General features: G+C 43.5%; 4 protein-coding genes across 6 annotated transcripts in view; 1 reads left to right on the forward strand and 3 right to left on the reverse strand.

Annotated features, from left to right (window-relative positions):
* Nucleotides 1-27,218, reverse strand: part of PRIM1 (DNA primase subunit 1) — a 151,463-nt gene that overhangs the window by 55,669 nt on the left and 68,576 nt on the right. The gene's annotated exons all lie outside the window — the stretch shown is intronic.
* Nucleotides 1-27,218, reverse strand: part of LOC307210712 (retinol dehydrogenase 16-like) — a 40,535-nt gene that overhangs the window by 7,237 nt on the left and 6,080 nt on the right. Inside the window, exons 1-2 of one of the 3 annotated variants that reach the window (XM_079966856.1) lie at nucleotides 15,144-15,166; nucleotides 2,216-2,537 (exon numbers count right to left, since the gene is read on the reverse strand). In XM_079966856.1, the coding sequence (XP_079822982.1) occupies nucleotides 2,216-2,537; nucleotides 15,144-15,161 (340 nt within the window). In that variant the 5' untranslated portion in view covers nucleotides 15,162-15,166. Of the gene's footprint in view, nucleotides 1-2,215; nucleotides 2,538-5,293; nucleotides 5,318-15,143; nucleotides 15,167-27,218 lie in introns of those variants that run through there. The other 2 variants (XM_079966858.1, XM_079966857.1) reach the window with 2 other exon arrangements.
* LOC307210724 (retinol dehydrogenase 7-like) lies at nucleotides 3,489-12,628 on the forward strand. The gene is made up of 5 exons (XM_079966886.1): nucleotides 3,489-3,767; nucleotides 5,789-6,110; nucleotides 8,364-8,622; nucleotides 8,954-9,111; nucleotides 12,288-12,628. The coding sequence occupies exons 2-5, from the start codon at nucleotides 5,798-5,800 to the stop codon at nucleotides 12,503-12,505; spliced, it is 948 nt and encodes a 315-aa protein (XP_079823012.1). The 5' UTR covers nucleotides 3,489-3,767; nucleotides 5,789-5,797; the 3' UTR covers nucleotides 12,506-12,628.
* On the reverse strand, nucleotides 24,349-26,481 carry LOC307210764 (retinol dehydrogenase 16-like). The gene is made up of 3 exons (XM_079966955.1): nucleotides 26,457-26,481; nucleotides 25,405-25,663; nucleotides 24,349-24,546 (listed from the first exon to the last, which is right to left on the reverse strand). Exons 1-3 carry the CDS (start codon nucleotides 26,464-26,466, stop codon nucleotides 24,381-24,383), a joined length of 435 nt encoding a protein of 144 aa, XP_079823081.1. The 5' UTR covers nucleotides 26,467-26,481; the 3' UTR covers nucleotides 24,349-24,380.

Raw genomic sequence — 27,218 nt, forward strand, 5'->3', positions numbered from 1 at the left:
GAAGGAACAGTTTCTAGCCTCAAAATAAGATAGGAAGAAACCTATCTTCTCCAGCCAAGCCAGTTGCCTTTTTCACTGCTCTTGACCTTTCAACCTTAGGAAAATATGGCTCAAGTTTAATGGGAGGCACATGGTTTTATTTTACTATTTACCCACTCTTAATTATGTTTATCTCTTTTTTTATCTTCTGTAATATGTAGGGTCAGTGTAACCTTGGCTCTCAGCCTGTAATTCCCTTTTTACGACTTTGAGAATTGTTTTCTGCTATAAATCAGGGGGCTCCCTTGTCCAGGAGAATAAACATCTTGCCAAGGTTCTTAGGCAGCTGGTCTTCTGCCTGGCATGAACATTTGAAAATCTTTAAGCTCTTTTTAAGATACAGGCCTTAATCAAAAATATAAGCTTTGATAAAAATGCAGGCTTATGATTAGATGCCTCAGCAGAAATTAGGAAAATAATAGAATCATCAAATTTAGCACACAGGGGGCCACTTTATCTAAATTATATAATTCAGCATTGGAACAATTGGTATTAATAATTGTATTATAAATTGCTATTGTTATAATGTGGCTATTATTGGATTGTAATTGAAAACCAAAAAAATGATTTATTTATTTTTTAAGTTGAATGGACGGTTCATCATAATTTCCCCAACTACTATCAACAGGAAGCAATAAAATGGGCAATATTTGTTAAGGGGAAAGCTGTAATCGAAAGCATGGGAGTCCTAAAGCTTCTATTCACATCACTCTTTCAAAAAACCAAATGCCCTGCTCTTCCATTTGATCTTAGTATTGCTGAAGATCCAATATTTCCCCAGGGATTCACACAGTTTTAAAAGTAAGGCCAACCAATGACCTCTGGGGGCCATTTTGGGAGGCCTTTACATGAAATTTAGCAAAGAGCATGAAGGCTTATCCAAAGTAGATCTGTTGGATAAAAACTGATTCAGTTCACCTAGTGTACTTAGACTGCCGACTCCTGAATAAGCTGGGCAGTCATGAAACTGGTTAAGAAGCAGGACACAGAGTAGAGGAATAAATGGAATATCTAGATGGGGAGATGTAGAAACTGGAGTTCTCCAAAGATCAGTGTTGGGACCTCACCCAATGCAGTGTTTCCCAACCTTGGGCCTCCAGATGTTTTTGGCCTACAACTCCCATCATCCCTAGCTAGCAAGACCAGTGGTCAGGGATGATGGGAATTGTAGTTCAAAAACAGCTGGAGGCCCAAGGTTGGGAAACACTGACCCAATGAGCAGTATGCCAAGTGGAGATTTGAACCCAGGTCTCCCAGGTGCTAGTCTGAAACTCTAACCACTGCACCACACTGCTTCTCATTCTCCAACAATGGAACTCATGGACGTCCAATGAAATTGAATGTTGGAAGGTTCAGGAGATAGGGATGCCCACCGACTTGGATGGTTTTAAAAGTGGATTGGACAGCCAAGATGTCTATGCTCTGCCTCTACAGCTGGAAGCAGAAATGCTTCCAAATACCGATGGCTGGAAAGCACAGGAAGGGAGAGTGCGCTTGATTGCTGCTTTCGAGAAGTCATCTGCTGGTAACTGAATGGTGGCTGAGAAGAGACATTGGCCTGATCCAGAAGGTTATACCTTCCATATTCTCTGCTCTGGGCTCCCCAAACACATTTAAATGGGAAGCATCTTAAAAGATATTGCAATATAACTGCCAAGTATTTTCCCCCATCTTAAATGCCTCCTTTCCCAGCTGCTATTAGGAGGAAAAAGTCAATGTAGATCAGCAAAATGACTCCAGAGGCTTCTCCTACACTGCAAATGCTGGCTAATCAGTTTGAGGTCCTGCAAATCTTGCAACACTGATTATGATATCTTGTATCTGTGCTTTTAGAATCAGGATGATCAGTGGACATTATCAGACAGGAACAATTATCTTAATACAAAATGAAGTTTCACTGTGTGACTTCACAGAACAAGCTGCTGTCAAAGGCACAAAGCAATAATCTTTCAGGTTATTTGGCAATCCTAGCAGCTCCTAGTGGTGCTTCAGGTTAGGAACAGTTTCAGCTTAAGAACAGACCTCAAGAACGAATTAAGTACTTAACCCAAGATACCACTGTATTGGGAGTCGCTCAGGTCACATTTGTGGGAAAGTGGAATAAAGATAAGCAGATGATGATACAGATAATCCCTGGCCTGATCCAGAGCATGGAAACAAAACAACAAAAAACTACCTTTCTTCCCCACTTGATCTTTCACCCACTCCGTCGCTGCCGCCACACTCTCCTTACTGGTGACATCCAGAACGGTGGTTTTCAAGCGCTCTGAGGTGACCTTCCCCAGCTGCTCTGCCCCCTTCTGGGTGGTACAGGTTGCCAACACCCGCAGACCCCGGGCATCCAGATGCCTGGCAAGGTGGTTCCCAAAGCCAGAGGAACAGCCGGTGATGAAGACATATTTCTCCGTCAGGTTCTCCACCGTCTGTCTCTCCTGGTACCATCGGCGAAGGAAGTAAAGCCCCAGCAGGGCAGCCAGGTAGAGCCACATGGCTGAAACCTGCAGGCAATAAGCTTGCAAGAGTTGGGACACACAGGGACCTAGCAAGCCTTGGAGAAACCAAATCCCAACCCCTGGTCCACCATGAAGCTCACTGCTCTATTTAGCCTCCCTCGCAGTGTTATTGAGGGGAAGGAGAAATGAAGCAATGAGCTGCTTGCAGCAGAGGCAAGCTAAAACAAGTATAAACAATAGCTCTAGCTAGCTGCTTATTCACTGAACAACCAAATGAAGAGGAACAGAATGATCCTATAAATATCTAGACATAAGCAACACTAAGCTCAGATATTGTGCAAGCCCAGCATTAGCATCCAACAGGTCATATGCCTTATTTTGCCATCACATATTGCACTTGCTCAAGGTCCAATCCCCAATTTGTTCTGTTTGTTAATTTTATTTTTCGAGTTTTCAGTTTTACAAAAGATCTGAAATGCAGTACATCTTCAGAAATAAAAACATAATTTGACTTCCCTCCTCCCCTTCTATTTCATCTTCTGGTTTCACTTTTATCACTGCATTTCCTCTATAGTTCCTTATAATTGTTACTGTCTAGTTTCCAAATAAGTTATTATTTAACTTCTTGTGTTGTGTAGTTAAATGTTTGCAAAGATTTTTTAAATAATCCACGTATTTCCCCCATTCTTTAGTGATTCTTTATTGACCTGATTTTTAAACACATATGACATATTTTGTCATGTGATGAACTGGAGAATACAATGAGAAGTACAAGATCAAGAGTTGTTTTTCCGATTTAAGCAAATCAATTGTGCGCATCAGGAAATATAGCTCCACTTTTTGTTTTCTTTCTTGCCCTCTCTCTTTCTCCATTTACAAGAAGCCCATAAAAGTGTCTTTTTATATTCAGAACATAAGAAAAATGTGTGTGTGTTTGTGTGCAGATGTGTGTACACACCACACACACACACACAGAAGGGCAAACGTACTTGTATTTCTCCTCTTTTTTCTGAATTTAATGAGCAAATATTCCATGCCCAGCCTAACTGGAAGCATCTGTTCCCTCCTAGTACCACCTAGAGGGCATCAGAGGCAGAAGCAGAGAAGAAATCTGAAATCTGAAACTGGTACATGCCCCCAGCCAATGGGAAAAGGCCTTCAACACTTCCGGACTGAAGGTTTTAAAATCCAAGCATTGGTTGTGTAACACAAAGGACACCAAGTTCAGGAACAACACCCCATCAACTGCCAGCAGTTGAAAGTTCTATAGAGGAGGTAAGAAACTCATAAAAATAATTGTTCAGTCTTTGATTTTCCATTGCTATGTTTATTTTTTTTTTAAAAAAATATTTATTAAAGTTTTGAAAGTTACAGAAGAAAAAGAAAGAAAAAGAATTAAACATAACAAAACCATACAATACAATACAAAGACAAAAATACTACATATACAGAACAAAAATAAAACAAAGACAATTAAAAAAGAACAAAAGAACAAAAACACATCCAATACTTTCAATGTTATTAACTTTCTTTTACTTGTTTCAGCGACCTCCTCACACCTCCCTTTTTTGTATTCTAGTTCGGTTAGCTATTTCAGCAAATCCTTTCCATCCTTCCCAATTTTTATCCTATAATTTATCTTAATATAATGTAACTTTACCTTTCCTCCTTTCATCCATTAACAGTCTATTTTTACTTAGTCCTTTATAATATTTCTGCTAAAGCCACATAACTTCATTCCAGCCTCCTTCTAACAATCCTTAATTTTACAATGCTTCTGTAAATAAACTTTAAATTTCTTCCAATCTTCTTCCACCGACTCTTCTCCCTGGTCTCGGATTCTGCCAGTCATTTCCACCAGTTCCATATAGTCCATCACCTTCATCTGCCATTCTTCCCGGGTGGGTAGATCTTGTATCTTCCAGTACTTTGCAATAAGTATTCTTGCTGCTGTTGTAGCATACATAAAGAAAGTTCTATCCTTCTTTGGCACCAATTGGCCGACCATGCCCGGGAGAAAGGCCTCTGGTTTCTTCAGAAAAGTATATTTAAATACCTTTTTCATTTCATTGTAGATCATTTCCCAGAAAGTCTTAATCCTTGGGCATGTCCACCAAAGGTGAAAGAATGTACCTTCAGTCTCTTTACATTTCCAACATTTATTATCGGGCAAATGGTAAATTTTTGCAAGCTTGACTGGTGTCATGTACCACCATTGCTATGTTTAAAGGCATCTTCTGACATCTGTGCAAGGACCAAGGTTTGTGTTTGTCCTCCAGCACACCCTTTCCGGGCAATGATGATGAACCTATGGCTCAATGGCTGTGTTGCCTAATCTTGTACAGTCATACCTCGGGTTGAATGAGCTTCGTGTTGAGCATGTTCGAGTTGCGCTCCGCGGCAACCCAGAAGTAACGGAGCTCATTACTTCCGGGTTTCGCCGCTCACGCATGCGCAGATGCTCAAAATGACGTCGTGCGCATGCACAGAAGCAGCGAGAAGCGGCGTGTGCATGCGCAGATGTGCCATCACTAGTTACGTTTGATTCTAGATGCAAACGGGGCTCCAGAACGGATCCTGTTCATATCCAGAGGTACCACTGTATTGGCTTAATTTAATGTGTGCGCGTGTGCAGACACAAGTGAATGCGCAAAGCCTGAGGGAGAGGAAAGCAGACAGGGAAAATCCGGGGGGGGGGGAGCTGAAGTGAACAGAGAGTGAAGAGTGGAGAGAAAAGGGTGGCCAGCCCTCAGCCAGAGGGTTATACTTTCCCTGGCAATAATCTGTACCTACAAACCTACAGAGTCTCTCCTGTGTCAATCAGAGTTGCTTGATCCATGATCCAGGGAAGAACGAAGATGCTTCTTGAGAGCTTAGAGTGAAGAGGGGGTCCCATTGGTGTTTGTGAGCTACCCAACATTAAAAAATGTGTGGGTTAAGTATTCTGCTCCAATGTTAACCTGCAGAGAAGGGAAAGTTCTTTTTGAATGAGTGAGTCTCATAGCACCTTTATGAAACATTTATTTACGTGTCATTAAGCACTTTCCTTCCATACATTTTTATTATGGATACTCCACAATAGAGACCTTGATTGAAAGCAACACAGGCCTGTGGATCCTGATGCTACTTCTAAATGAAAAAGGTTTTGGGAGATCTAATTGGGGATTCCTCACATATGTGTTTTTGACTATAACATTCTGCATGATTCATTTTCTCCATGGAGATTTTAGCTGCCCTGCTGTTGATGCCCAGCAGTGCCTTTGGCCCTTATACTCTGTCTGTTATCTTCCCTGCAGGTTTCAGCCATGTGGCTCTACCTGGCTGCCCTGCTGGGGCTTTACTTCCTTTGCCGATGGTACCAGGAGAGACAGACGGTGGAAAACCTGACGGAGAAATATGTCTTCATCACGGGGTGTGACTCTGGCTTTGGAAACCTACTTGCCAGGCAGTTGGATGCCCGGGGCCTGCGGGTGCTGGCAGCCTGTCTCACGCAGAAGGGGGCAGAGCAGCTGGGCAAGGCCACCTCAGAGCGCTTGAAAACCACCATTCTGGATGTCACCAGTACAGAGAGCGTGGCGGCAGCAACGGAGTGGGTGAAGGAGCAAGCAGGAAGCAAAGGTTTGACCAAACACAGTTCATTGAGTATTCTATTCTTATGGATATCATAGGCTGTATCTTGCATCCAATGTTTGGCTGCTTCTGAAACCAAGAAACCCACACTTTCTCTTCCTCACCAGTCTGGTAAAATTTCCTTCTTTCCTTCCTTCCTTGTCTACATTTCATAAAATCTAGCACTGATGGGTTGTAATGAGGCATCTGATCATAAGCTTGCATTTTTATTAGAGCTTATATGTTTAATCAGGGCTTGTATTTTAAAAATGAGCTTAAAATGTTTTATGCCAGGCAGAAGACCAGCTGCCTAAAAACCTTGGCAAGATGTTTTTCTCCTAGACAAGGGGCCCCCCTGATTTATAGCAGAAAACAATTCTCAAAGTCGTAAAAAGGGAATTACAGGCTGACAGCCAAGGTTACACTGACCCTACAAATTAAGAGTGGATAAATAGTAAAATGAGCCATATCTTCTTCCTAAGGTTAAAAAGGTCAAGAGCAGTGAAAAAGCAACTGGTCTGGCTGGCAGAAACAGAACATTTTTGGGAAGTCTTTTCTAAAGCTGTTTCTTTCTTAAACTAAGATCCTTTTAAGATTTCTTTTCCTTTTAAAAGGTTATTTATGTATTAAATATATTAGCTTAAATATAATTATGCAAAGGATTTAAGAAATGCTAGATTCTTATTTCATATAGTTGGAAGAGATCACAGGGGCCATCAGCCACCAGCCCCCCCCCTTGTCAGACAGGAGACGCCATCGAGCACTCCTGATATATGGTTGTCAGGCCTTTTGTTTAGAAACCTTCATATGAAGGAGATCTCTCAATGTTGATGTGAACTCAAAATCCTTGACATATGTTTAAGATAAAAATTCAAGATTAATCATCTGTTTTGGAAGGCAATAGGGCAAGGAGGGCAAGAGGTGAGCTGGTAATTAAGATTCCTTGTTGAGACACATGTAAGATATATTACTACTTATTTGTCATTTATAGATAGAAGAATATATAGCTTTTTGATTTCCATAAAAGGGCAAGAGGAGATGGGTGTATCTTTTGTGATTGGTTCTAGCAAACAGCCAATAGGAATTTCAACCAGGCTGATTGGACAGAGGCAGCCACAGGAGGAGCAAGGGGGCTGGATTAAGGAAATATAAGTGCTGGCCATAACAGCAAGAGGCCAGGCCAGAGCTTGGTAACCATATACCACTGTGCCTCATATTTATTTGTCTGACAAATAAATTATTATTTTAATTTCTCTATTGCTGCGTTGAATATTTCATTCCAGCTAAGCGTTAACCACAAGCAGGGTGCTACAGTAAAAGAAAACAAAAAACTCAAAGTGGTTTCCAAAGAGTGTAAAACAATAAAATGATCTGTGGAAACAGTTAAAAACAACTACCTGAAACATTCAATAAAATAAAATCAGCAATAAGGTAAAAACGGATTAAGACTTTCAACATTCAACATGTATGGGTAGGCTTGTCTAAACACACACAAATAATTAGGAGGTGCCTGCCTGATGCCCATGGTCTGGCGGTTCCTATATGTAGGTGCTGCCACACTCAAAGTTCAATTTCCAACACCTACGGAATGGGTATTATGTAACGGTGCCAGTTCTGCAGATTGAAGTGGTCAATTGGGCATATATAGGATAAGATGATCTTGCAGGTAAACTGGTCCCAAGCAGTTAAGGGCTTTATATGCTAAAAATTTGCCTGGTAGCAAATAGGCAATCAGTGCAGTTCTCTGAGCAGACGTGTTATATGCTGGCAATGTCTCACTCCTGTCAGCAACCATGCTGCAGCCATCTGCACTAACTGCAACTTCTGGACCAAGTGCAAGTGAAGTCCCACACAGAGCACATTGTAATCATCCACTCTTGAAGTAACCCATGCACGAATTCCTATGGCCAAGCTTTCCAGGTCCAGGAATGTTCATAGCTGTCAAATCACACCAACTGCAGCTGGTAAAATGCACTTCTAGCCACTGAGGCTACCTGAGCTTCCAGTGACAGAGCTGGAACTGGAAGTACCCCCAAACTGTGAACCTGCTCCTTCATGGGGCGTGCAATCCCATCCAGGGTGGACAACTGACCAATTTCTCTCACACAGGAACCCCTCACCCACAGAGCCTCTGCTTTGCCAGGATGCATCTGACCTCTGCATCCATGGCTATTGCTGTTTTCCCACTCTTTGAGATGACGGGTTCATGCACTATCCACCCAAAATGTGTTCCAAAGAGAAACCATGAGTCTTTTCCCACAGGACTTTGGGGCTTAGTGAACAATGCGGGCATCCTCTGGCAAATGGCCCCCAACGAGTGGCTGACCAAGGAGGACTTTGTGAGGGTGCTGGGTGTGAACCTGCTTGGAACAATTGATGTGACGCTGCAGATGCTGCCCCTCGTCAGGAGAGCCCAAGGAAGGCTAGTCAATGTGTCTAGCATGGTCGGGAGGTTTGCTTATAGTGGAGGAGGCTACAGCCCTTCAAAGTTTGCTTTGGAAGCATTTTCTGACAGCCTCAGGTAAATCAATCATTCTGCTTTTACATTTACTGCCACTATGGTAGGGAAGAGACACTTTGAATGGCATGTGAGATTACACTCCTGAGAAACCCTAATTCATACTGTTTTTAACCTAAAAGGAAACTATCTTCATGTCTCTTTTATGCATGCTCACAAACCTATTTGTATTTAGCAGTTCTGTTGCTTTTGATCCTCCCCAAGAAAGGTAAAGCAGTCATTAAAATGGGTAAGAAATCTGTCTGTAACTGGCAGGTTGGGCACAGGGAGAGATACGAACTCTGGGTTCAGGAGTCATCATGTTGTCTCTTTAATTTTTTTGTTTTCATCATAGGCGTGAATTACATCCTTTTGGGGTCAAAGTTAGCATCATAGAGCCAGGCAGCTTTGCAACAGAATTTGATGAAACTTACAAAACGAACCTCACCAACTTATGGAACAAGTTGCCTGCTGAGATCAAAGACCTCTATGGGCTGCAGTACTGGAATAACTGTGAGTTGAGACATAGAAATTGCTTTTCCTTGCCCCACTCAGGGATATATATATATAGAGAGAGAGAGAGAGAAGGAAAACTCTGGTCCTAAACCCCCGCTACCTTGCAGCTATTCTCATTTGTGAAAGAGGTTTCAGGAGTAAACCCCGTGGAAAAATCCATACCCGCTGCTTTTGTTTTAAACTTTTTAAAAAATTTAAATTGCTGTGACCCGTCTAGAAAAGTCTGAATAGTAAACTCTACACAAATCTGGAGTGGAGTCCCTAAGATGGTTGGATAGCACCTTGTACATCTCCATCTGGCAACTCCTGCAGCCAAGCTGGTGCCAAACATCTTGCTCTGCTTTCTTTTGGACCACATCAGTGAGGCCAAGAGGGGGGTCTTGTTGTCTGGGCAGCGCAGGAGCCCCATACACACTGCTCAGGCTTGTGCCCCAGAGAGGCCACTTCAGGCCCTGTGATTCTCCAGTGGTTTGCACTCCATTGTCTCCATTGTGCTCACCTTTCCCCATTAGTTCCCATGGCAGGTCACAGCAATTTAAAATATGATATTAAAAACAATTAAAAACAAATTACAGCCTCCCCCAGTAGGGTGGGTCCTGATACATGCATGCATGTATATTATCATATCAGCATATCATTTATAAATACATCATATTATTATTATCATATTATATAAATTATTATTATTATCATAATAATATTATTATCATATTATATAAATATAAATACATCATATTATTATTTTTTTGATGCTGATGAAAAGATGGTAGACTTTGGCACGGTCAAACACTGTGGTGCTGTGTGGTGAATTTTCTGGAACTATCTGGAACCCGCCCACCTACCATGAGACATTGCCCATCCTGTTCTTTCTCTCTTCCGAATGGTCGCTGAAACCAGAGGGGAAGTTGCCATTGACATTTCAGGTCATTTCCTATAACATTCTGCATTGTCTGCACTGGAGTGCATTGGGCACATACCTGGGTTAGGTGAGCTACATGAACTAAGAAGCTCTTACATTCTGAAAAGCAGATGGGTCATTCTGCAGTTCTTCCCCTGTACCTTCTACATTTATCTAAAAACATCTGCTGTGTCATGCAGATGTCATGTTCCAAAGAAGCCGAGTGTGCAAGAGGCAGGTGGTATGGCTAACACTCAGGAACAGATGAGTTAATCAGTAACTGGCAGGGCAGGCAGAACTGAATCTGTGATCCCTGAACTCAAATTGTGAGGTAGACATGGGCTACTGTGAAGCAAGAAGGCAGAAATATAGCCTCATTAGTTCCCATGGCAGGTCACAGCAATTTAAAATACGATATTAAAAACAATTAAAAACAAATTACAGCCTCCCCCAGTAGGGTGGGTCCTGATACATGCATGCATGTATATTATCATATCAGCATATCATTTATAAATACATCATATTATTATTATCATATTATATAAATTATTATTATTATTATCATAATAATATTATTATCATATTATTATCATATTATATAAATATAAATACATCATATTATTATTTTTTTGATGCTGATGAAAAGATGGTAGACTTTGGCACGGTCAAACACTGTGGTGCTGTGTGGTGAATTTTCTGGAACTGTCTGGAACCCGCCCCCCTACCATGAGACATTGCCCATCCTGTTCTTTCTCTCTTCCGAATGGTCGCTGAAACCAGAGGGGAAGTTGCCATTGACATTTCAGGTCATTTCCTATAACATTCTGCATTGTCTGCACTGGAGTGCATTGGGCACATACCTGGGTTAGGTGAGCTACATGAACTAAGAAGCTCTTACATTCTGAAAAGCAGATGGGTCATTCTGCAGTTCTTCCCCTGTACCTTCTACATTTATCTAAAAACATCTGCTGTGTCATGCAGATGTCATGTTCCAAAGAAGCCGAGTGCGCAAGAGGCAGGTGGTATGGCTAACACTCAGGAACAGATGAGTTAATCAGTAACTGGCAGGGCAGGCAGAACTGAATCTGTGATCCCTGAACTCAAATTGTGAGGTAGACATGGGCTACTGTGAAGCAAGAAGGCAGAAATATAGCCTACAAGGAAGGGTATGGCAGTACCTGCTGCAAAGATGCACCTAAACTCTCCAGAAAGGAGTTTAGTTAATGCCTGGCAGCTGTACTACTCAGCCGAAAGCTTGCCCGCCACGTCTTCCCGCTACTTATACCTGGAGCACAAAGAGTAAATCAAGCAATAAAGCAAACCGAAAACCGCTGCCAGTCCCAAAGGTACCAATAAGCAAGAAGGAAGAATTGTACAAACCAATCCACCTATCTCCTCAAGATACACAATTCTTCCACAGTAGGTCCAGGGGGACTTGACACAGGCTGCCATTTTCAGCCTCATAAGTACTCCCCCACCCTTACAGCTGAAAAGCTTTGCCCAGTTGGAACGGAGGTCCATCTGCTTCAGAAATCTGGCAGCAATATCTTCTCATATATATATATATATATATATATATATATATATATATATATATCACATACCGTAATTTTCACCCCATAAGACACACCAGCCCATAGGACGCACCTAGTTGTTGTTTTTTTTTGGGGGGGGGGATAAAGAAAAAAAAAATTTCCCCCCCCAGGTGCGGGGCTGGGGCGGGGGAAGCTAGGGCCCCCAGAACAGGCAGCTCTCCGCAAGCCTTGGGAGACCGGCGCGACTTCCCGCCGGGCTCCCACGCCTTGCGGATATCTGCCTGAAGCGCTGCACCTCCCCGCTGTCCCCCAGCTTGTGGGGCTGGCGCTTCTCCCCATCGCCAGCCTCCAGATCAGGTCAGGAGACAGCGGGAAGGCGCACTGCGCGCTTCTCCCTGCTGCCAGCCCCACAAGCTGGGGGACAGCGGGGAGGTGCAGGGCACCTCCCCGCTGTCCCCCGACCTGGTTTGGAGGCTCCCAAGGCTTCCTGAAGCTTGGAGAGTGAGAGTGAGACTCCTCTCGCTCTCCAGGCTTCAGCGAAAGCCTGCATTCGCCCCAAAGGACGCACACACATTTCCCCTTCATTTTTGGAGGGGGAAAAGTGCGTCCTATCCTATAGGGTGAAAAATACGGTATATATGATCTTTCAGTTCTGTTGCGGAAGATGCCAGGGCTCTGTGCCCAGTCAGTTACAAGGCAGGGATGATTTCTTTTTGTTCTTTTCCCCCCTCCACCTCTAGTTTCCCAGACGTTCTTCAACAGTAAATGGAGGAATACAGACCTCTGCCTGGTCACGAACTGCATGCAGCATGCGCTGACCTCCCGCTACCCCCGCAGCCGCTACACTGCAGGTCTGGATGCCAAATTCATCTTCATCCCCCTCTCGTACCTGCCAGCCTCACTTGCAGACTTTATTGTGGCTTATGGGAGGCCTAGACCAGCCAAAGCTCTTTGCTGATCATAGACACACTTCAGACATGAATCTCTAGGAGAACCAAGGAATGTTGACTACAGCTGCACAATGCCGTCATTCCTACTTTCACCATCTCCAGGCTGGTAGCAACTGGAGCTCTCATCTCCTTCCCACTCATTCTGCTTTGCACCAAGATCAATCTACTGATGGTACAAATGGTATTTGTTGTGTTTAAAGGATCACTCAAGTTCTGATAACATGGTGTGGTTGGTACAATATGATCCCATATAATCCTGAAATATTCTCCATTCTCCAAATGTTTTCTGGTTCAATACTCCTCTAACTCTTTCCGTCAGTTTTGCTAGTTGTAAATATTCTTACATGAGTATCTGCCAATCTGTGATTGTCGGTATTGTTTCATTTTTCCACTTCCTCGCTACAAGAAGTCTTGCTGCTGTGGTGGCATACATGAACAGTGGTCTTATGTCTTTCTTAATTTCTAATGGTAAAATGCCTAAAAGAAAGATCTCTGGTTTTGTGTGTCTGAATAATTTCTTGAATTCATTATAGATATTATCCCAGAATCCCCTAATGATTGCACAAGTCCACTACATGTGGTAGTATGACCCCACATCTATTTTACATCTCCAGCAAGTCGGTGACCTTCCTTTATACATTTCCGCTAGTTTCAAGGGGGGTATGATGCGGAGTTAACCAGGGCTATTGACTGTCTGGCTCCGAAGCGCCCTCTCCGATTGCATGGAGCCCGGACAGCCCCGTGGTTTTCCCCGGAGCTGAGGGTGATGAAACAATCATTGAGACGGCTAGAGCGCCGGTGGCAGAAAACTCATTCTGAATCAGACCGGACACGGGTTAGAGCTCAACGTCGAGCCTACCAAGTGGCAATGGCGACGGCGAAGAGGGCCTTCTTCGCCGCCTCCATTGCATCTGCAGAAAACAGCAGCAGGAGACTTTTTCAGGTGGTTCGCAGTTTATCGGAACCACCTGTACTACCGGGGCCTGGTAGGGACCCCAAGATCTCCTGCAATGCTTTTGCAAAGTTTTTTGCAGATAAAATCGCTCAGATTCAGAAGGAGGTAGACTCCACAGTGGGAGCAGGGCCGGGGCGGGAGAGTGCTAGAGTTCTGTCTGGTCCTGTTATATGGGATCAATTCCAATCTGTTACCTCCAAGGATGTGGACAGGCTGCTTGGACGAGTGAAACCGACCACCTGTCTCCTTGATCCTTGCCCATCCTGGCTGATAAAAGCGAGCTGGGAAGGGCTGGGCGATGGGCTTTGCGGGGTGGTGAATGCTTCCCTCTGTGAGGGAGCCTTCCCAGACCCACTGAAAGAGGCGGTCATTAAACCGCTTCTTAAAAAAAATCTTTAGACCCGGCCAATTTGGCCAACTATCGCCCAGTCTCAAATCTGCCATTCTTGGGCAAGGTGATTGAGCGGGTGGTTGCTGAACAACTCCAAGCACGCCTGGAGGAAACGGACCATTTGGATCCCTTCCAATCGGGATTCAGGCCTCACCATGGGACTGAAACTGCCTTGGTCGCGCTGGTTGATGATCTCCGGCAGGCTAGGGACAAAGGTGAGAGCTGTTTCCTAGTTCTGCTGGATCTCTCAGCGGCCTTTGACACCATCGACCATAACATCCTTCTGGACCGTCTAGAGGGGCTGGGAGCTGGGGGCACTGTTATACAGTGGTTTCGCTCCTTCCTCCTGGGCCGTGTTCAGAAAGTGGTGGTGGGGGATGAGTGTTCAGACCCTTGGGCCCTCACTTGTGGGGTACCTCAGGGTTCCGTCCTCTCCCCCATGCTTTTTAACATCTATATGAAGCCGCTGGGAGAGATCATCAGGGGGTTTGGACTGGGTGTTCATCAGTATGCAGATGACACCCAGCTCTACCTCTCCTTTAAATCAGAACCAGTGAAGGCGGTGAAGGTCCTGTGTGAGTGCCTGGATGCGGTTGGAGGTTGGATGGCGGCTAACAGATTGAGGTTGAATCCTGACAAGACAGAAGTACTGTTTTTGGGGGACAGGAGGCGGGCAGGTGTGGAGGATTCCCTGGTCCTGAATGGGGTAACTGTGCCCCTGAAGGACCAGGTGCGCAGCCTGGGAGTCATTTTGGACTCACAGCTGTCCATGGAGGCGCAGGTTAACTCTGTGTCCAGGGCAGCTGTCTACCAGCTCCACCTGGTACGCAGGCTAAGACCCTACCTCCCCGCGGACTGTCTCGCCAGAGTGGTGCATGCTCTGGTTATCTCCCACTTGGACTACTGCAACGCGCTCTACGTGGGGCTACCTTTGAAGGTGACCCGGAAACTGCAATTAATCCAGAATGCGGCAGCTAGACTGGTGACTGGCAGTGGCCGCTGGGACCACATAACACCGGTTCTGAGAGATCTGCACTGGCTCCCAGTACGTTTCCGAGCACGATTCAAAGTGTTGGTGCTGACCTTTAAAGCCCTAAACGGCCTCGGTCCTGTATACCTGAAGGAGCATCTCCACCCCCATCGTTCAGCCCGGACACTGAGATCCAGCGCCGAGGGCCTTCTGGCGGTTCCCTCATTGCGAGAAGTGAGGCTACAGGGAACCAGACAGAGGGCCTTCTCGGTAGTGGCGCCCACCCTGTGGAACGCCCTCCCATCAGATGTCAAAGAGATAAAGAATTACCTGACATTCAGAAGACATCTTAAGGCAGCCCTGTTCAGGGAAGTTTTTAACATGTAATGCTGTACTGTTTTTCACACTGATTGGGAGCCGCCCAGAGTGGCTGGGGAAACTCAGCCAGATGGGCGGGGTAATAATAATAAATTATTATTATTATTATTATTATTATTATTATCTATATAACACCTTCATGATGTTCTCCCTAAGGTTACAGCATGCTGTGAATTTAATATCTACCTTCCACAATCTCTCCAACCCCAAACTTGGATCTTGGCATCCAGGGATACACACTCACTCACACACATTGCACCAATGTGATATTCTCATTGTTGCTTGCATTGCAATCTTCTTCCCCATAAGGGAGTTTTGGCAAAACCTTTGACTGTTCCATAATTTTTTATAAAAAGAGGGCCTAGAGCCCAAGAAAACCTGTATGGTCCTGTTCCTTTCCTACAAATGGCCCGTCTCGTCCCTCTTAACAAGCAGAATGCACGGAGGCAAAGAGGATGCAGGAAGGAGGGTAAGAGGCATTCCTGCCAGGCAAGGCTCCCTCCTCTCTGTAACAAAAGCTTTTCACCCACCTGAAGAAATAAATTCCGTTCATAATTTCTTATTAATCAATACTCTTCTATGTTTTCTGGCCACGTATGTACAATTTATTACTGGAATGGGAATTGAAGGATAAGGAAGTAAAGGAGGTCATGATTAGGTGGGGCCAGGATTTCGGTTATGCAATCGAGATGGAACAGTGGGAAAGGCTGTGGAAACAAGACATCAAATTGACTGCCTGTTACATACAGAGCCATCTTTCCCATAGGGTTTTGTGGTGCGTTGTGCCAGGGCGGTGGCCTCTCAGGGGTGCCCCAGCGAGTGGGGGAGCTGCGCGGCTTTGCCGCCGGCCTCCCCTTTCCCTGCTTGCCTACCAGCTGCGCCCCACCAACCATATGGCTGGCGGGCGTGCAGCTTCCCTCCCAAGCCTCTGCAGGGATCGCTCTCCCGCAGCGGCATGGGGGAGAGTAGTGCCTCCCCCCATGGCTGGCAGTGTGCAGCTTCACTCCCCCACTATCCGTGGTAATTTGGGGGCGCTGGGAGGATATCTGCACCCCAGCGCCACATCTGCTAAAGACGGCCCTGGTTACACAATAAAGGAAAATCGGATGAAAATGATGTACAGGTGGTATATGACCCCTGCCAGATTAGGTAAAATATATAAATTAAAATCAAATGTACAGTGGTGCCCCGCAAGACGAACGCCTCGCAAGACGGAAAACCCGCTAGACGAAAGGGTTTTCTGTTTTGGAGGCGCTTCGCAAAACGAATTTCCCTATGGGCTTGCTTCGCAAGACGAAAATGTCTTGCGAGTTCCTGCAGGGTTTTTCCCCTCCCCCCTTTTCCTAAGCCCTAAGCTGCTTATCAGCTGATCCGCTAAAAGCCGCTAAACCGCTAATAGCGCTAATCCGCTAAGCTGTCAATGGGCTTGCTTCGCAAGACGAAAAAACCGCTATACGAAGAGCCTCACGGAACGGATTAATTTCGTCTTGCGAGGCACCACTGTATGTTGGAGATGTAAGAAGGCAGAAGGAACAATGTATCATGTATGGTGGGGATGTGAGAAAATAAAAAAGTTCTAGTGTAGTATCCATGAAGAACCAAAAAAGATGTTTAAAACAACATTCAAGAAAAGGCAAGAAGTGTTCCTTTTAGGTATAGTGACAAAAGACATCCCCAATGACAAGAAAAAAATATTCTTATACACAACAGCTGCCGCTAGAATTCCAGTTGCGAAAAATTGGAAAGCAGACTTTGTTCATTCAGTAGCGGAATGGCAAAATAAATTTTGTGAGTTTGTCAATCTGGCCAAAATGACGCCAGCGATCAGATTACAACCAAATCAGAAATTAAGGAAGGAATGGGAGTATGTAGACGAATACATGACAAAACATTGTTCCAAAATAAATTTATTGATATGCATAGACTGAAATTCGCAAAGTTAAGGTTAAAAAATAAAACAAAGATTTTATGGGTTAATATGTATAATGTATCTCTTTAACACAATATTAAATGATATAAAAATAATTAAATGATGCTAAGCACAGGTGGAGGGAAGTCACAGAGATACAAAGAAAGAAAATGTATAATTGCATACACATAAAAAAAATTAATTTGGTGTTATAATAATTCAGATGACAGTGGTTTGCAAAAAAAGGAGGTCAGCTCTGTTTGTGATCTGAAGGTAGTTGCATGAATTTCCTAGAGAACTTGACTCTATTTTACTACAGCGGAGATATAAGATTCACAATTACAGTTGTTCTTTATTTGAAAAGACTGAACATTTACTGAGAAAGGCGTGAAAAAACCTCTTAATCTGGATATATTATACATTCTTTTGAGGCTTTTTGGATACCATGGGGCAGGGAGGGGGGAGAGCTTCCTGGAAACTTTTACTTCCAATTTTGTGGAACTGCGTAGATTGAAATTAAAAACTGTTAAGGGGAAAAGAAGCCAAATAGCAGCTTTCTTTTAGCAGGACCTGCAAATGTCCAGCATAGATAGACCTATTTAAAACTTTATAAAATAGTTGTACCTCCGAACACCTTGGGGAGAAGCTGTGTGGAGAGGAGAGTGTTAGAACTCCCCCCCCGCTCCCTTGTCTTTAAGTTGTTTTTTGGACTCCTGGGATTCTTCTTCTATAGTGAATAGCGACTGCGTGGAACTGTGTGGAATTAAGCCAGCAAGTGGCTCAAGATATTGTATTTTATTTTTTCTTATTGGTTTTTATTGTGAGGTTTTTTCGGGAAAGCTTCAAAATCTGTGGATTAGCCAAACGAGTGGCGGAAGATGCCCAGCTCATTTATACTTCTTCTGAACAACGAAGTCTGGAACATATTGTTGTAAACTATTCCCTAAACCTTCCTTAGATTTAACAGATGAAGGAAATAAGTAAAAGGATGCAAAGCTTGGAAGAAGGAATGAAACAGGCACAGCGAGAAATGAGAGAGTTGAAAAAGGAGGAAGAAAAGACCATAGGAGATGTGTCCGAAATAAGTAAGACGCAGGAAGACTTATGGGATGCTATTTCTTTTAATGAAATGAAGCAGCGAGAAATGAATTTGAGATTTAGAATGGTTCCATAAACACCAGGGGGAAATATCATGAGAAAATTGATCATTGAGATTGCACAATGGTTAAGTATGGAAGCAGAGGACGTAGCAAATACAATTCAAAGTGCATTCGGGATCAAAACAAAAGCTACTAAAGCTTAAAAATTCTCAGGTGATTGTTTGATCATATTTAAAGATAGAGAGATGAGGAATCTGATCCTGAAGAAAAACAGAGAACAAAGACTCTATTGATGGAACATTTATAATCATATTTAAGGACATCCCACTTCGTCTCCTGAAGAAATGCCAGCCTTACAAGACTGACACAAATACAGAGAAAAAACTATATTGAATTCAAATGGGAATTCCCAGAAGGGGTCTCATTCTATTACAAAGAAAAGTGGTTTCAACTTAAAAATGTGGATGAGACAAAGAAATCTATGAGAAGATACAAATAGCTAGGCAAGGAAGAAGACAGCAGCAGCGACCCCGGACCTAGAATAAGAAGATAATAAGGAAGGAGGAGGAGGACAGGTTTAAATACCTTTTCTCTTTTCTTTTAACAAAAAGTAAAAGAAATCAAGATGGCATTAAAAGCGTGGACATGGAATGTTAATGATTTAAACAATAAAAATAAAAGAAAATTGGGCATGTTTTGTTGAAAAAGAATTTGGATATTATCTGTTTACAAGAGACTCACGTAGCTAGAAAACAGAATTTTGGTTAATAAAAAACTAGGGAATGAATTTATATCTTCAGATGGAAGTAAGAAGAGAGGGGTAGTTTTGTATATAAAACACAAATTTGAAGCATGGCAAATCTTCAAGGACAAGGAAGGTAGGATGACTGCAGTACAAGTCACGTGGCAAGGCGAAAAACTTAATTGTTGGAATTTATGCACCAAACGGCTGTAAGACTGAATTTTATAAATCTTTAGAAGAGAAATTGTTTGACAATGTTGATCAAAACATGAATGGGGTTATTTCATTAGAAATGGACAGATTAAGAAGAAAAATGAAATCAAAAGAAGGAAAGTTACCCAAAACTTTCTTCTCTTTAGTAGAAAGTTGTAATCTGGTAGATGTTTGGAGACTGAGACACCCATTAGAAAAACAATTTATTCACTTTTCAGAGCCAAATCAATCAGCCGCAAGAACAGCATGCTGGTCCCATGGGCTAACTGAGAGGCAAGGTCTGAGTCCAGTCAGAGGTTGATGTTGCAGTATGGAGGTAGTCTGAATAAGTTGAAGCTGGATGCAGGGCAGGTAGTCGGGTGAGGTCAGGAGCTCCGGCAGGATAGCAGGACAGGGTTCGGGCAGGAACTGACAACCAACGAAGTTGCTCCCACAACTTGGGACTGACTTTTATCTGCCCTGAGGCACAGGGTGGCCCCGATCCTCAGGTGACTCACTTCTCCTGGCCTGGAGGCAAGCACTCCTCCTGCGGAAACATAGTTCCCTCCGCCTCTCTGCCCTGAGCCTCTGCAGCTCAGGAGAAGCTGGAGGGTTACCGGACCCAGAGGCAACCTCAGCTTCCCCGACGGGGCTGAGAGTGGAGCACCTGCAGGCAGTGGGTCCTCCACCCCCTCTGGAGCCAGAGCAGACTCAGCTGGTGCCTGCACCTGAGGATCCAGCACAGGTGAGGACCCTTCGGGCTCATGCCCCAGCCCCGGCTCAGCTGGTTCTGTAGGTGGGGAATCCTGTGCAGGCTGGGATTCCTCAGGTTCAGCATCTGAATCCGAATCCCACGCCATCACAAACAGAACTATGTTTGGACATTCAGCGAACTAATACCTAGAGTTATAAAAATTGAGATTCAACCAAAGACACTTTTGGATTACAATGCCTCAAGACTCTTTAGCCCCATTTTCACGAAACATTTAAAGCAGTATCATACAACTTTAGGGACGCGGGTGGCGCTGTGGGTAAAACCTCAGTGCCTAGGACTTGCTGATCGTAAGATCGGCGGTTCGAATCCCCGCGGCGGGGATTTTCTAACAGAGGAGAAAAAAATGGAAATTTTAAATCAGATGATGAAAAATGAGAAAAAGCTAATTAAAAAAACCAAATGATGTCAAAGTTAACCAAAATATTAATATTTGTGGATGCAGAGAAGGCTTTTGATAATATATCTTGGTAAATTATGATAAAATTTTTAGAATTAATGGACATGGGACAATTGTTTATAAGACATGGGACAATTGTTTATAAGAGGAATAAAAGCAATATATTCAAATCAAAAAGCGAATTTGATAGTAAATAATGTTATAACAGAATATATTGAAATTATGAAATGTACAAGACAAGGGTGTCCATTGTTACCATTATTATTCATATCGGTACTGGAGGTCCTCCTAAAGAGTATAAGGAAAACTGAAGAAATGAATGTGCTACCAAAAATATTATTTTTGTTCCAATCAATTCCGATAATCAAAGGGGCAGCTATATTTAAGGAGTGGCAGGAAATAATTTCAAGACACATCTGACAGGGGAAGAAACCAAGAATTAAATTTAAATTGTTAACTGATATTAGTAAAAGAGGGGGTTTTGCCTTGCCAGACTTGAAGTTATACTATGAAGCATCCTGCCTCTATTGGATGAAGGAATGTTGTTAGAAAATATTTAGAAGGATTTGATCATAGGTTTGGTTGGCACGCATATATATGGTATGAGAAAACAAAAGTGCCTAAAGGATTTGGAAACCGCATATTCTGAAGATCTCTATATGAAATATGGGATAGGTATAAAAACCTATTAGAACGTAAAACATCATGGTAGTTGTCACTTTTGGAAGCAATGGGTGTAAAATAGATAAATATGAGCAAAAATTGGGCCACATATGAAAAGTTAGTAAGAGAAGAAGGAAATAGTTGGAAAATTAAACCTTATGAAGAGGTAAAAGAATATGTAAATGATTGGTTCCCCTATCGCCAAATTAATGAAATGTTTAAAGAAGATTTAAAGAAAAATGGATTTGGTTATATTAAGTCAAAATTTGAAATGGAAATATTAAATAACAAATTTAAAACATTGTCAAAAATGTATAAATTGCTGTTGGAATGGCATTTGAAAGATGAAGAGGTTAAGTCGGTTATGATACATTGGGCCAAAGACTTTGGTTATAATATACAGCTAAAAGACTGGGAGAAATTATGGAAAGAAGGAACAAAATTTACTGCATGCAATGCTTTGAAGGAAAATGTAATGAAAATGATGTATAGATGGTATATTACACCAGTGAAATTAGCTAAAATGTATAAAATAAGCAATAAATGTTGGAAATGTAAGGAAAAGGAAGGCACTTTTTATCATCTGTGGTGGGAATGTAAGAAAGTGAAAGGTTTCTGAGAAACGGTTTATAATGAGATGAAAAAGATGTTTACATTTTTAAAAAAATCCAGAAGCATTTTTACTTGGTATTGTAGGCTCTGACATTAAAAGACAAGATAAAAAACTGTTTTTATATGCGACAACTACTGCAAGAATATTATTGGCACAGAAATGGAAGCAGGAAGAACTACTGGCGAAAGAGGAACGGCAGATGAAATTGATGGACTACGCAGAATTGGATAAGATGACAGGGAGAATTCGAAACCAGCGGGACCAGAAATTCTTGAAAAATTGGAGTAAATATACGAGTTACCTGAAAGACAATTGTAACCAACTGACTACGCTTGTAGGACTACAAGAAGTTTTGTAAGGAGAACTATATGAAATATTGCAGAAAAGATTTATGAGAGTGGACTTTAAGTTATGGATGATTAAAAGTAAAAGATAGGATAACAAATGTAAGATTAAGAGATGAGGTTTGAAAATCATTAGACGTGGTTGATGGAAGTCTCAGGCTAAAATAGCCAAAATGTTGTATAAAATGAGATGAGATGATATGTTCTGTTTGGAAAATATATGTAAAAACTAATAAAATTGTATGTTTTTTAAAAAAGAATTTGTTCGACCCTTTCCCTCTATTCTGGCATATGTAGGGATAGAACAAAGATGTCCAATCATTTGTATGGTGGATGGGGAAAGACTTGGTAGATCATGCTTCCAGTAGATCTAGTGGACCAGCCTCCACCACATCCCATGTACCTGGAATGCCCCAGATCTTTTCTGTGAAGACGACAGATGCTAATCTTGCTGCACCCCAAGTTTCTTAACTGTGGTCTGCTCATACATCATAAAGGTGTTCATAGGAAGGTAACTTGCAAAAAATTCAGAAGGATGAGTGTAGGGGATTGGAGGTTATGATGAATGACCTACCTACCAACCAACCAACCAACCAACCAACCAACCAACCAACCCACACCTTCCGTATTCTCTTAGCTTTCACCTCTCTCCTCCTGCTTTGAGGTAGCCTGCCTAGGTTTCCCCAGAATTCTGGGCGAGCCAGTGTGGTGTAGTGGTTAAGAGCGGTGGACTCGTAATCTGGTGAACCGGGTTCGCATCTCCGCTCCTCCATATGCAGCTGCTGGGTGACCTTGGGATAGTCACACTTCTCTGAAGTCTCTCAGCCTCACTCACTTCACAGTGTTTGTTGTGGGGGAGGGAGGGAAAAGGAGATTGTTAGCCGCTTTGAGACTCCTTCGGGTAGTGATAAAGTGGGATATTGAATCCAAACTACTACTACTACTACTACTACTATTCTTCTTCTTCTTCTTCTTCTTCTTCTTCTTCTTCTTCTTCTTCTTCTTCTTCTTCTTCCCTTGAGTATATTGAACACAGTTCTCAGTCCATGTTGGGTCCAGTCCTCTGCCCCCCTTCCTTCTGGATTGTGGGTCAGGGCCTCCAGTCTGACACCCCCAGACAATTTCTCCCCAGCTGCTTGAAACATAGGATCCCAGCTGCTTCCTCTCTGGCACATGGGGAATCTTCTCCCTGGAGATCTCCTGCCCCATATTCTATTGCATCTGCAGAAAACAGCAGCAGGAGACTCTTTCAGGTGGTTCACAATTTAGCGGAACCACCTGTAACATCGGGGCCCAGTACGGGCCACATGTTCTCCTGCAATGATTTTGCAAATTTTTTTGCAGATAAAATCGCTCAGATTCGGGAAGAAGTAGACTCCACCGTGGGAGCAGGGCCGGGGCGGGAGAGTGCTAGAGTCCTGTCTGGTCAAGTTGTGTGGGATCAATTCCAATCTGTTACCTCCGAGGATGTGGACAGGCTGCTTGGACGAGTGAAGCCAACCACCTGTCTCCTGGATCCTTGCCCATCCTGGCTTATAAAAGCTAGCCGGGAAGGACTGGGCGATGGGCTTCGTGGGGTGGTGAATGCTTCCCTCCGTGAGGGAGCCTTCCCAGACCCGCTGAAAGAGGCGGTTATTAAACCGCTTCTTAAAAAACCATCTCTAGATGCGGCCACGATGGCCAATTATCGCCCAGTCTCAAACCTTCCATTCTTGGGCAAGGTGATTGAGCGAGTGGTTGCTGAACAACTCCAGGCACCCCTGGAAGAAGCGGACCATTTGGATCCCTTCCAGTCGGGATTCAGGCCTCATCATGGGACTGAAACTGCCTTGGTCGCACTGGTTGATGATCTCCGGCGGGCTAGGGACAAAAGTGAGAGCTGTTTCCTAGTTCTGCTGGATCTCTCAGCGGCGTTTGATACCATCGACCATGACATCCTTCTGGACCGTCTTGAGGGGCTGGGAGCTGGGGGCACTGTCATACAGTGGTTCCGCTCCTTCCTCCAGGGCCGTGTTCAGAAAGTGGTGGTGGGGGATGAGTGTTCAGACCCCTGGGCTCTCACTTGTGGGGTGCCTCAGGGTTCTGTCCTCTCCCCCATGCTTTTCAACATCTACATGCAGCCGCTGGGAGGGATCATCAGGAGGTTTGGGCTGGGTGTTCATCAGTATGCAGATGATACCCAGCTCTACCTCTCTTTTAAATCAGAACCAGTGAAGGCGGTAAAGGTCCTGTGTGAGTGTCTGGAAGCGGTTGGAGGATGGATGGCGGCTAACAGATTGAGGTTGAATCCTGACAAGACAGAAGTACTGTTTTTGGGGGACAGGAGGCGGGCAGGTGTGGAGGATTTCCTGGTCCTGAATGGGGTAACTGTGCCCCTGAAGGACCAGGTGCGCAGCTTTAATTGCAGGCTTTTGCACATTGCAAAGCAAACTGAATTCTTCCCCCCACCCATTTCTACTCACTGCGCTCAAAGTAGCGCTGCCCATAGGCTTCCTTGATGTCAGAAGGGGCTTGGCTCCATGCATTCTTGTAGCTCTCTATCATGTTTGACTGAATGGGTGTTTTGAAAAAACCGGGTTCAATAATGCTGACTCGGACCCCAAAAGGATGCATCTCTCTCCTGAATTGAGGAGGAAAAAATCAAGAAACACATCTTGTTACTGAACCAGAATAATAAGGAAGATCATGATTTGGCTTCTGTTGTGTATTGAGTCAAAGGATTTTATATCTGTATTATTATTGTCTGTATTTGCATTAGGGTAAAATAACTGCCTTTTGGTTCCAGAGGGTACAGCTACTATTGGTTCATTTAAGCTGCTGTATTTGGATCCTTTGTCTTATTGGTTTCCTCCAAAAGGCAGGACTGTGATTGCCTGATATTGTTCCCTCCAAAATGTATCCTTTCTAGCTAGTTCCCTGTCCCTATAAATGTAGCTCTCCCCTCCCCAGGTCTCAGTCTTGTTGCTTTAATAAAGAAGTGTTACTAGAGAACTGTCTCCAGCATATTATGTCAAGAGAGCTGAAATCACAAACCCCACGTCACAACAGCTTCCATGGAATAGAACATCTTTCCTTAAAGAAGAAGAACAAGCAGAGGAAGAAGAAGAAGAAGAAGAAGAAGAAGAAGAAGAAGAAGAAGGGGGGAGAGAGGGAGATGTGGTGAAATGCAGCTTCCTGTCTTCTTCTGTCTTGAGGCACCAGGGCATTGTCTATGACCCGGCATCAGGCATATTCAGAGGCAGCCACCAGGAGGTTGGTGCTTACAACTCTTGCTGGTACATTAAATTGTTTCCTCAAGAGAAAGAGCTGACTTAGGTGCGCAAACCCCTGCTGATTACTTGGTAAGTCTCTGGTGCAGTCCACATGTCCCAGCACCTGCTCTTTATTCATTGCTGTCCTCTGCTTGAAACTTAGCTGGAGAAGCAGACATCCCACTAAAGCAAGGAAAAAGAGGAAGATACAGAACTATCATGTTTACCTCAGGATGTCAGAGAAGGCTTCCACGCCGTACTTGGATGCGGTATAGGGTACTGCAAAGCATGCCAATCGCCCCATTATACTGGACATGTTGACCACCCTCCCTCTGGCTCTTCTCACCAGGGGCAGCATGTGTAGCGTCATGTCAAACATCCCAAGAAAGTTGACGTCAATCATCCTTGCAATGCCATCTTTGGTCAGCCACTCACTGGGAGCTGATGGGGCAGCAATGGCTGCATTGTTCACCAAACCCCAGAGCCCTGTGTGAGAAGAAAAAATTATTCTTATTGTTCCAGGTTCCCACCTGCCTTAATTATTGGATATACACAATTCTTTGGAAATGTGGGTATATCTGCATTCTGGTGAGTGCTGTGTGTGTGTGTACTATGCACTATATGCCAAAGATGACGCTGTTAAGTCAAGGCACCCATCTTAGCTTCTATCCCACACATCTTTTGCTCACTTAGTGCTTAGGATCCATGCACAGACACTCTTGCGACTTCTGTCATTGCCCTCTGTCAAATGAGCACAGCACTGAAGTGGAGGATAGTATGGAGCCCTGGGCATCAATTTGCACAGCAGCCACCTGATTTCCCTGCATGCTGTCAGAGAATAGAGTCTGTAGTTTGGGCCTACGTTTTGCACAGGTTGGTTAGGAGATTTTATAGGGATTTTGCTATAAAATTAATAAGACATAATATGTGTAGAATATAGCATGTATGGAACACTGAGAGGGTGTTTATGAGTGGGTGATGAGAGAAATAACTAAGAAAGAGGGGTTTGTATCATTAATAAATGATTTATATCATTTATTAACAATAGTACAATAATCTCCCTTGTTTTCTCAGTCTCAGCAGCCACTATGGAGAAGTTATATTAATGTTAGATTGGATCAGGCAGCATTTCTGAAGAAAGGGCAGCACATATCTCCTCCTTCTGAGTCATTTTCCTGGTGTGGATTTCAGCTCCTCCCAGCTGCTCTTAGGAGGAAAAATTCAGAGTCCAGCATCACCTGCTTGTCAGTTAAAGTTACCATTTTGTACCATCACTTACGGCTTTTCATATATGTGCTTTAAAGAGCAGCATGATCTGTGGACATTATCAGGTGTCAATGTTTCTCTTCACACCACAAGGAGCTTCACCTGCTGATGTCACAGAATAAGCTGCTGTCAAAGGCACAAAGCAAATGTCTTTCAGATCAGCTTCTTATAAAGGTTGAATTAAGCTGATTGCATAGTTTTTAATTTTTTTTTACTCACTGATATTTGGATATTTGGATTAATTGTTTCTAATAAGTTTTTTGAATATTACTCGTTCATTTGATATACTTGGAGTCACTTTGGCGACATTGTGTGGGAAAGTGGAATAAAGATACAGATGATACAGAAAATCCCTGGCCTGATCTATCCAGAGGCACTGGCTAATCAGTTTGAGGTTCTTCAACTGCTTGCCAATTTAAATTTAAATTTAAATTTTAACCACATCCAACCAGCCCAGGTAGCAGCAAGAAGAAGCTGGCAGCGACGGCAGGTTAGGGGTTAGGGGCGCAAATTACTTGCCTTGCCCTGGGTTAGGGGGCGCAAATTACTTGCCTTGCCCCGGGTTAGGGGACGCAAATTACTTGCCTTGCCCCGGGTGCTGACAACCCATGCTACGCCGCTGCTTGGGCTGCCTTGGGCCCGGGAGCGACAGGAATCGGGCCTGTGATCAATGGGTTGGACATATCTGCTGTATGGGGAAAATATAAAAATTTACTTGAACAGAAAACACCTTGGTGGCTTTCCCCATTAGAAGTGATATCTTTGAAAAAATTAA

Source organism: Podarcis cretensis (genome assembly GCF_951804945.1).
Source record: "Podarcis cretensis genome assembly, chromosome: 2".
Taxonomy (NCBI): domain Eukaryota; kingdom Metazoa; phylum Chordata; class Lepidosauria; order Squamata; family Lacertidae; genus Podarcis; species Podarcis cretensis.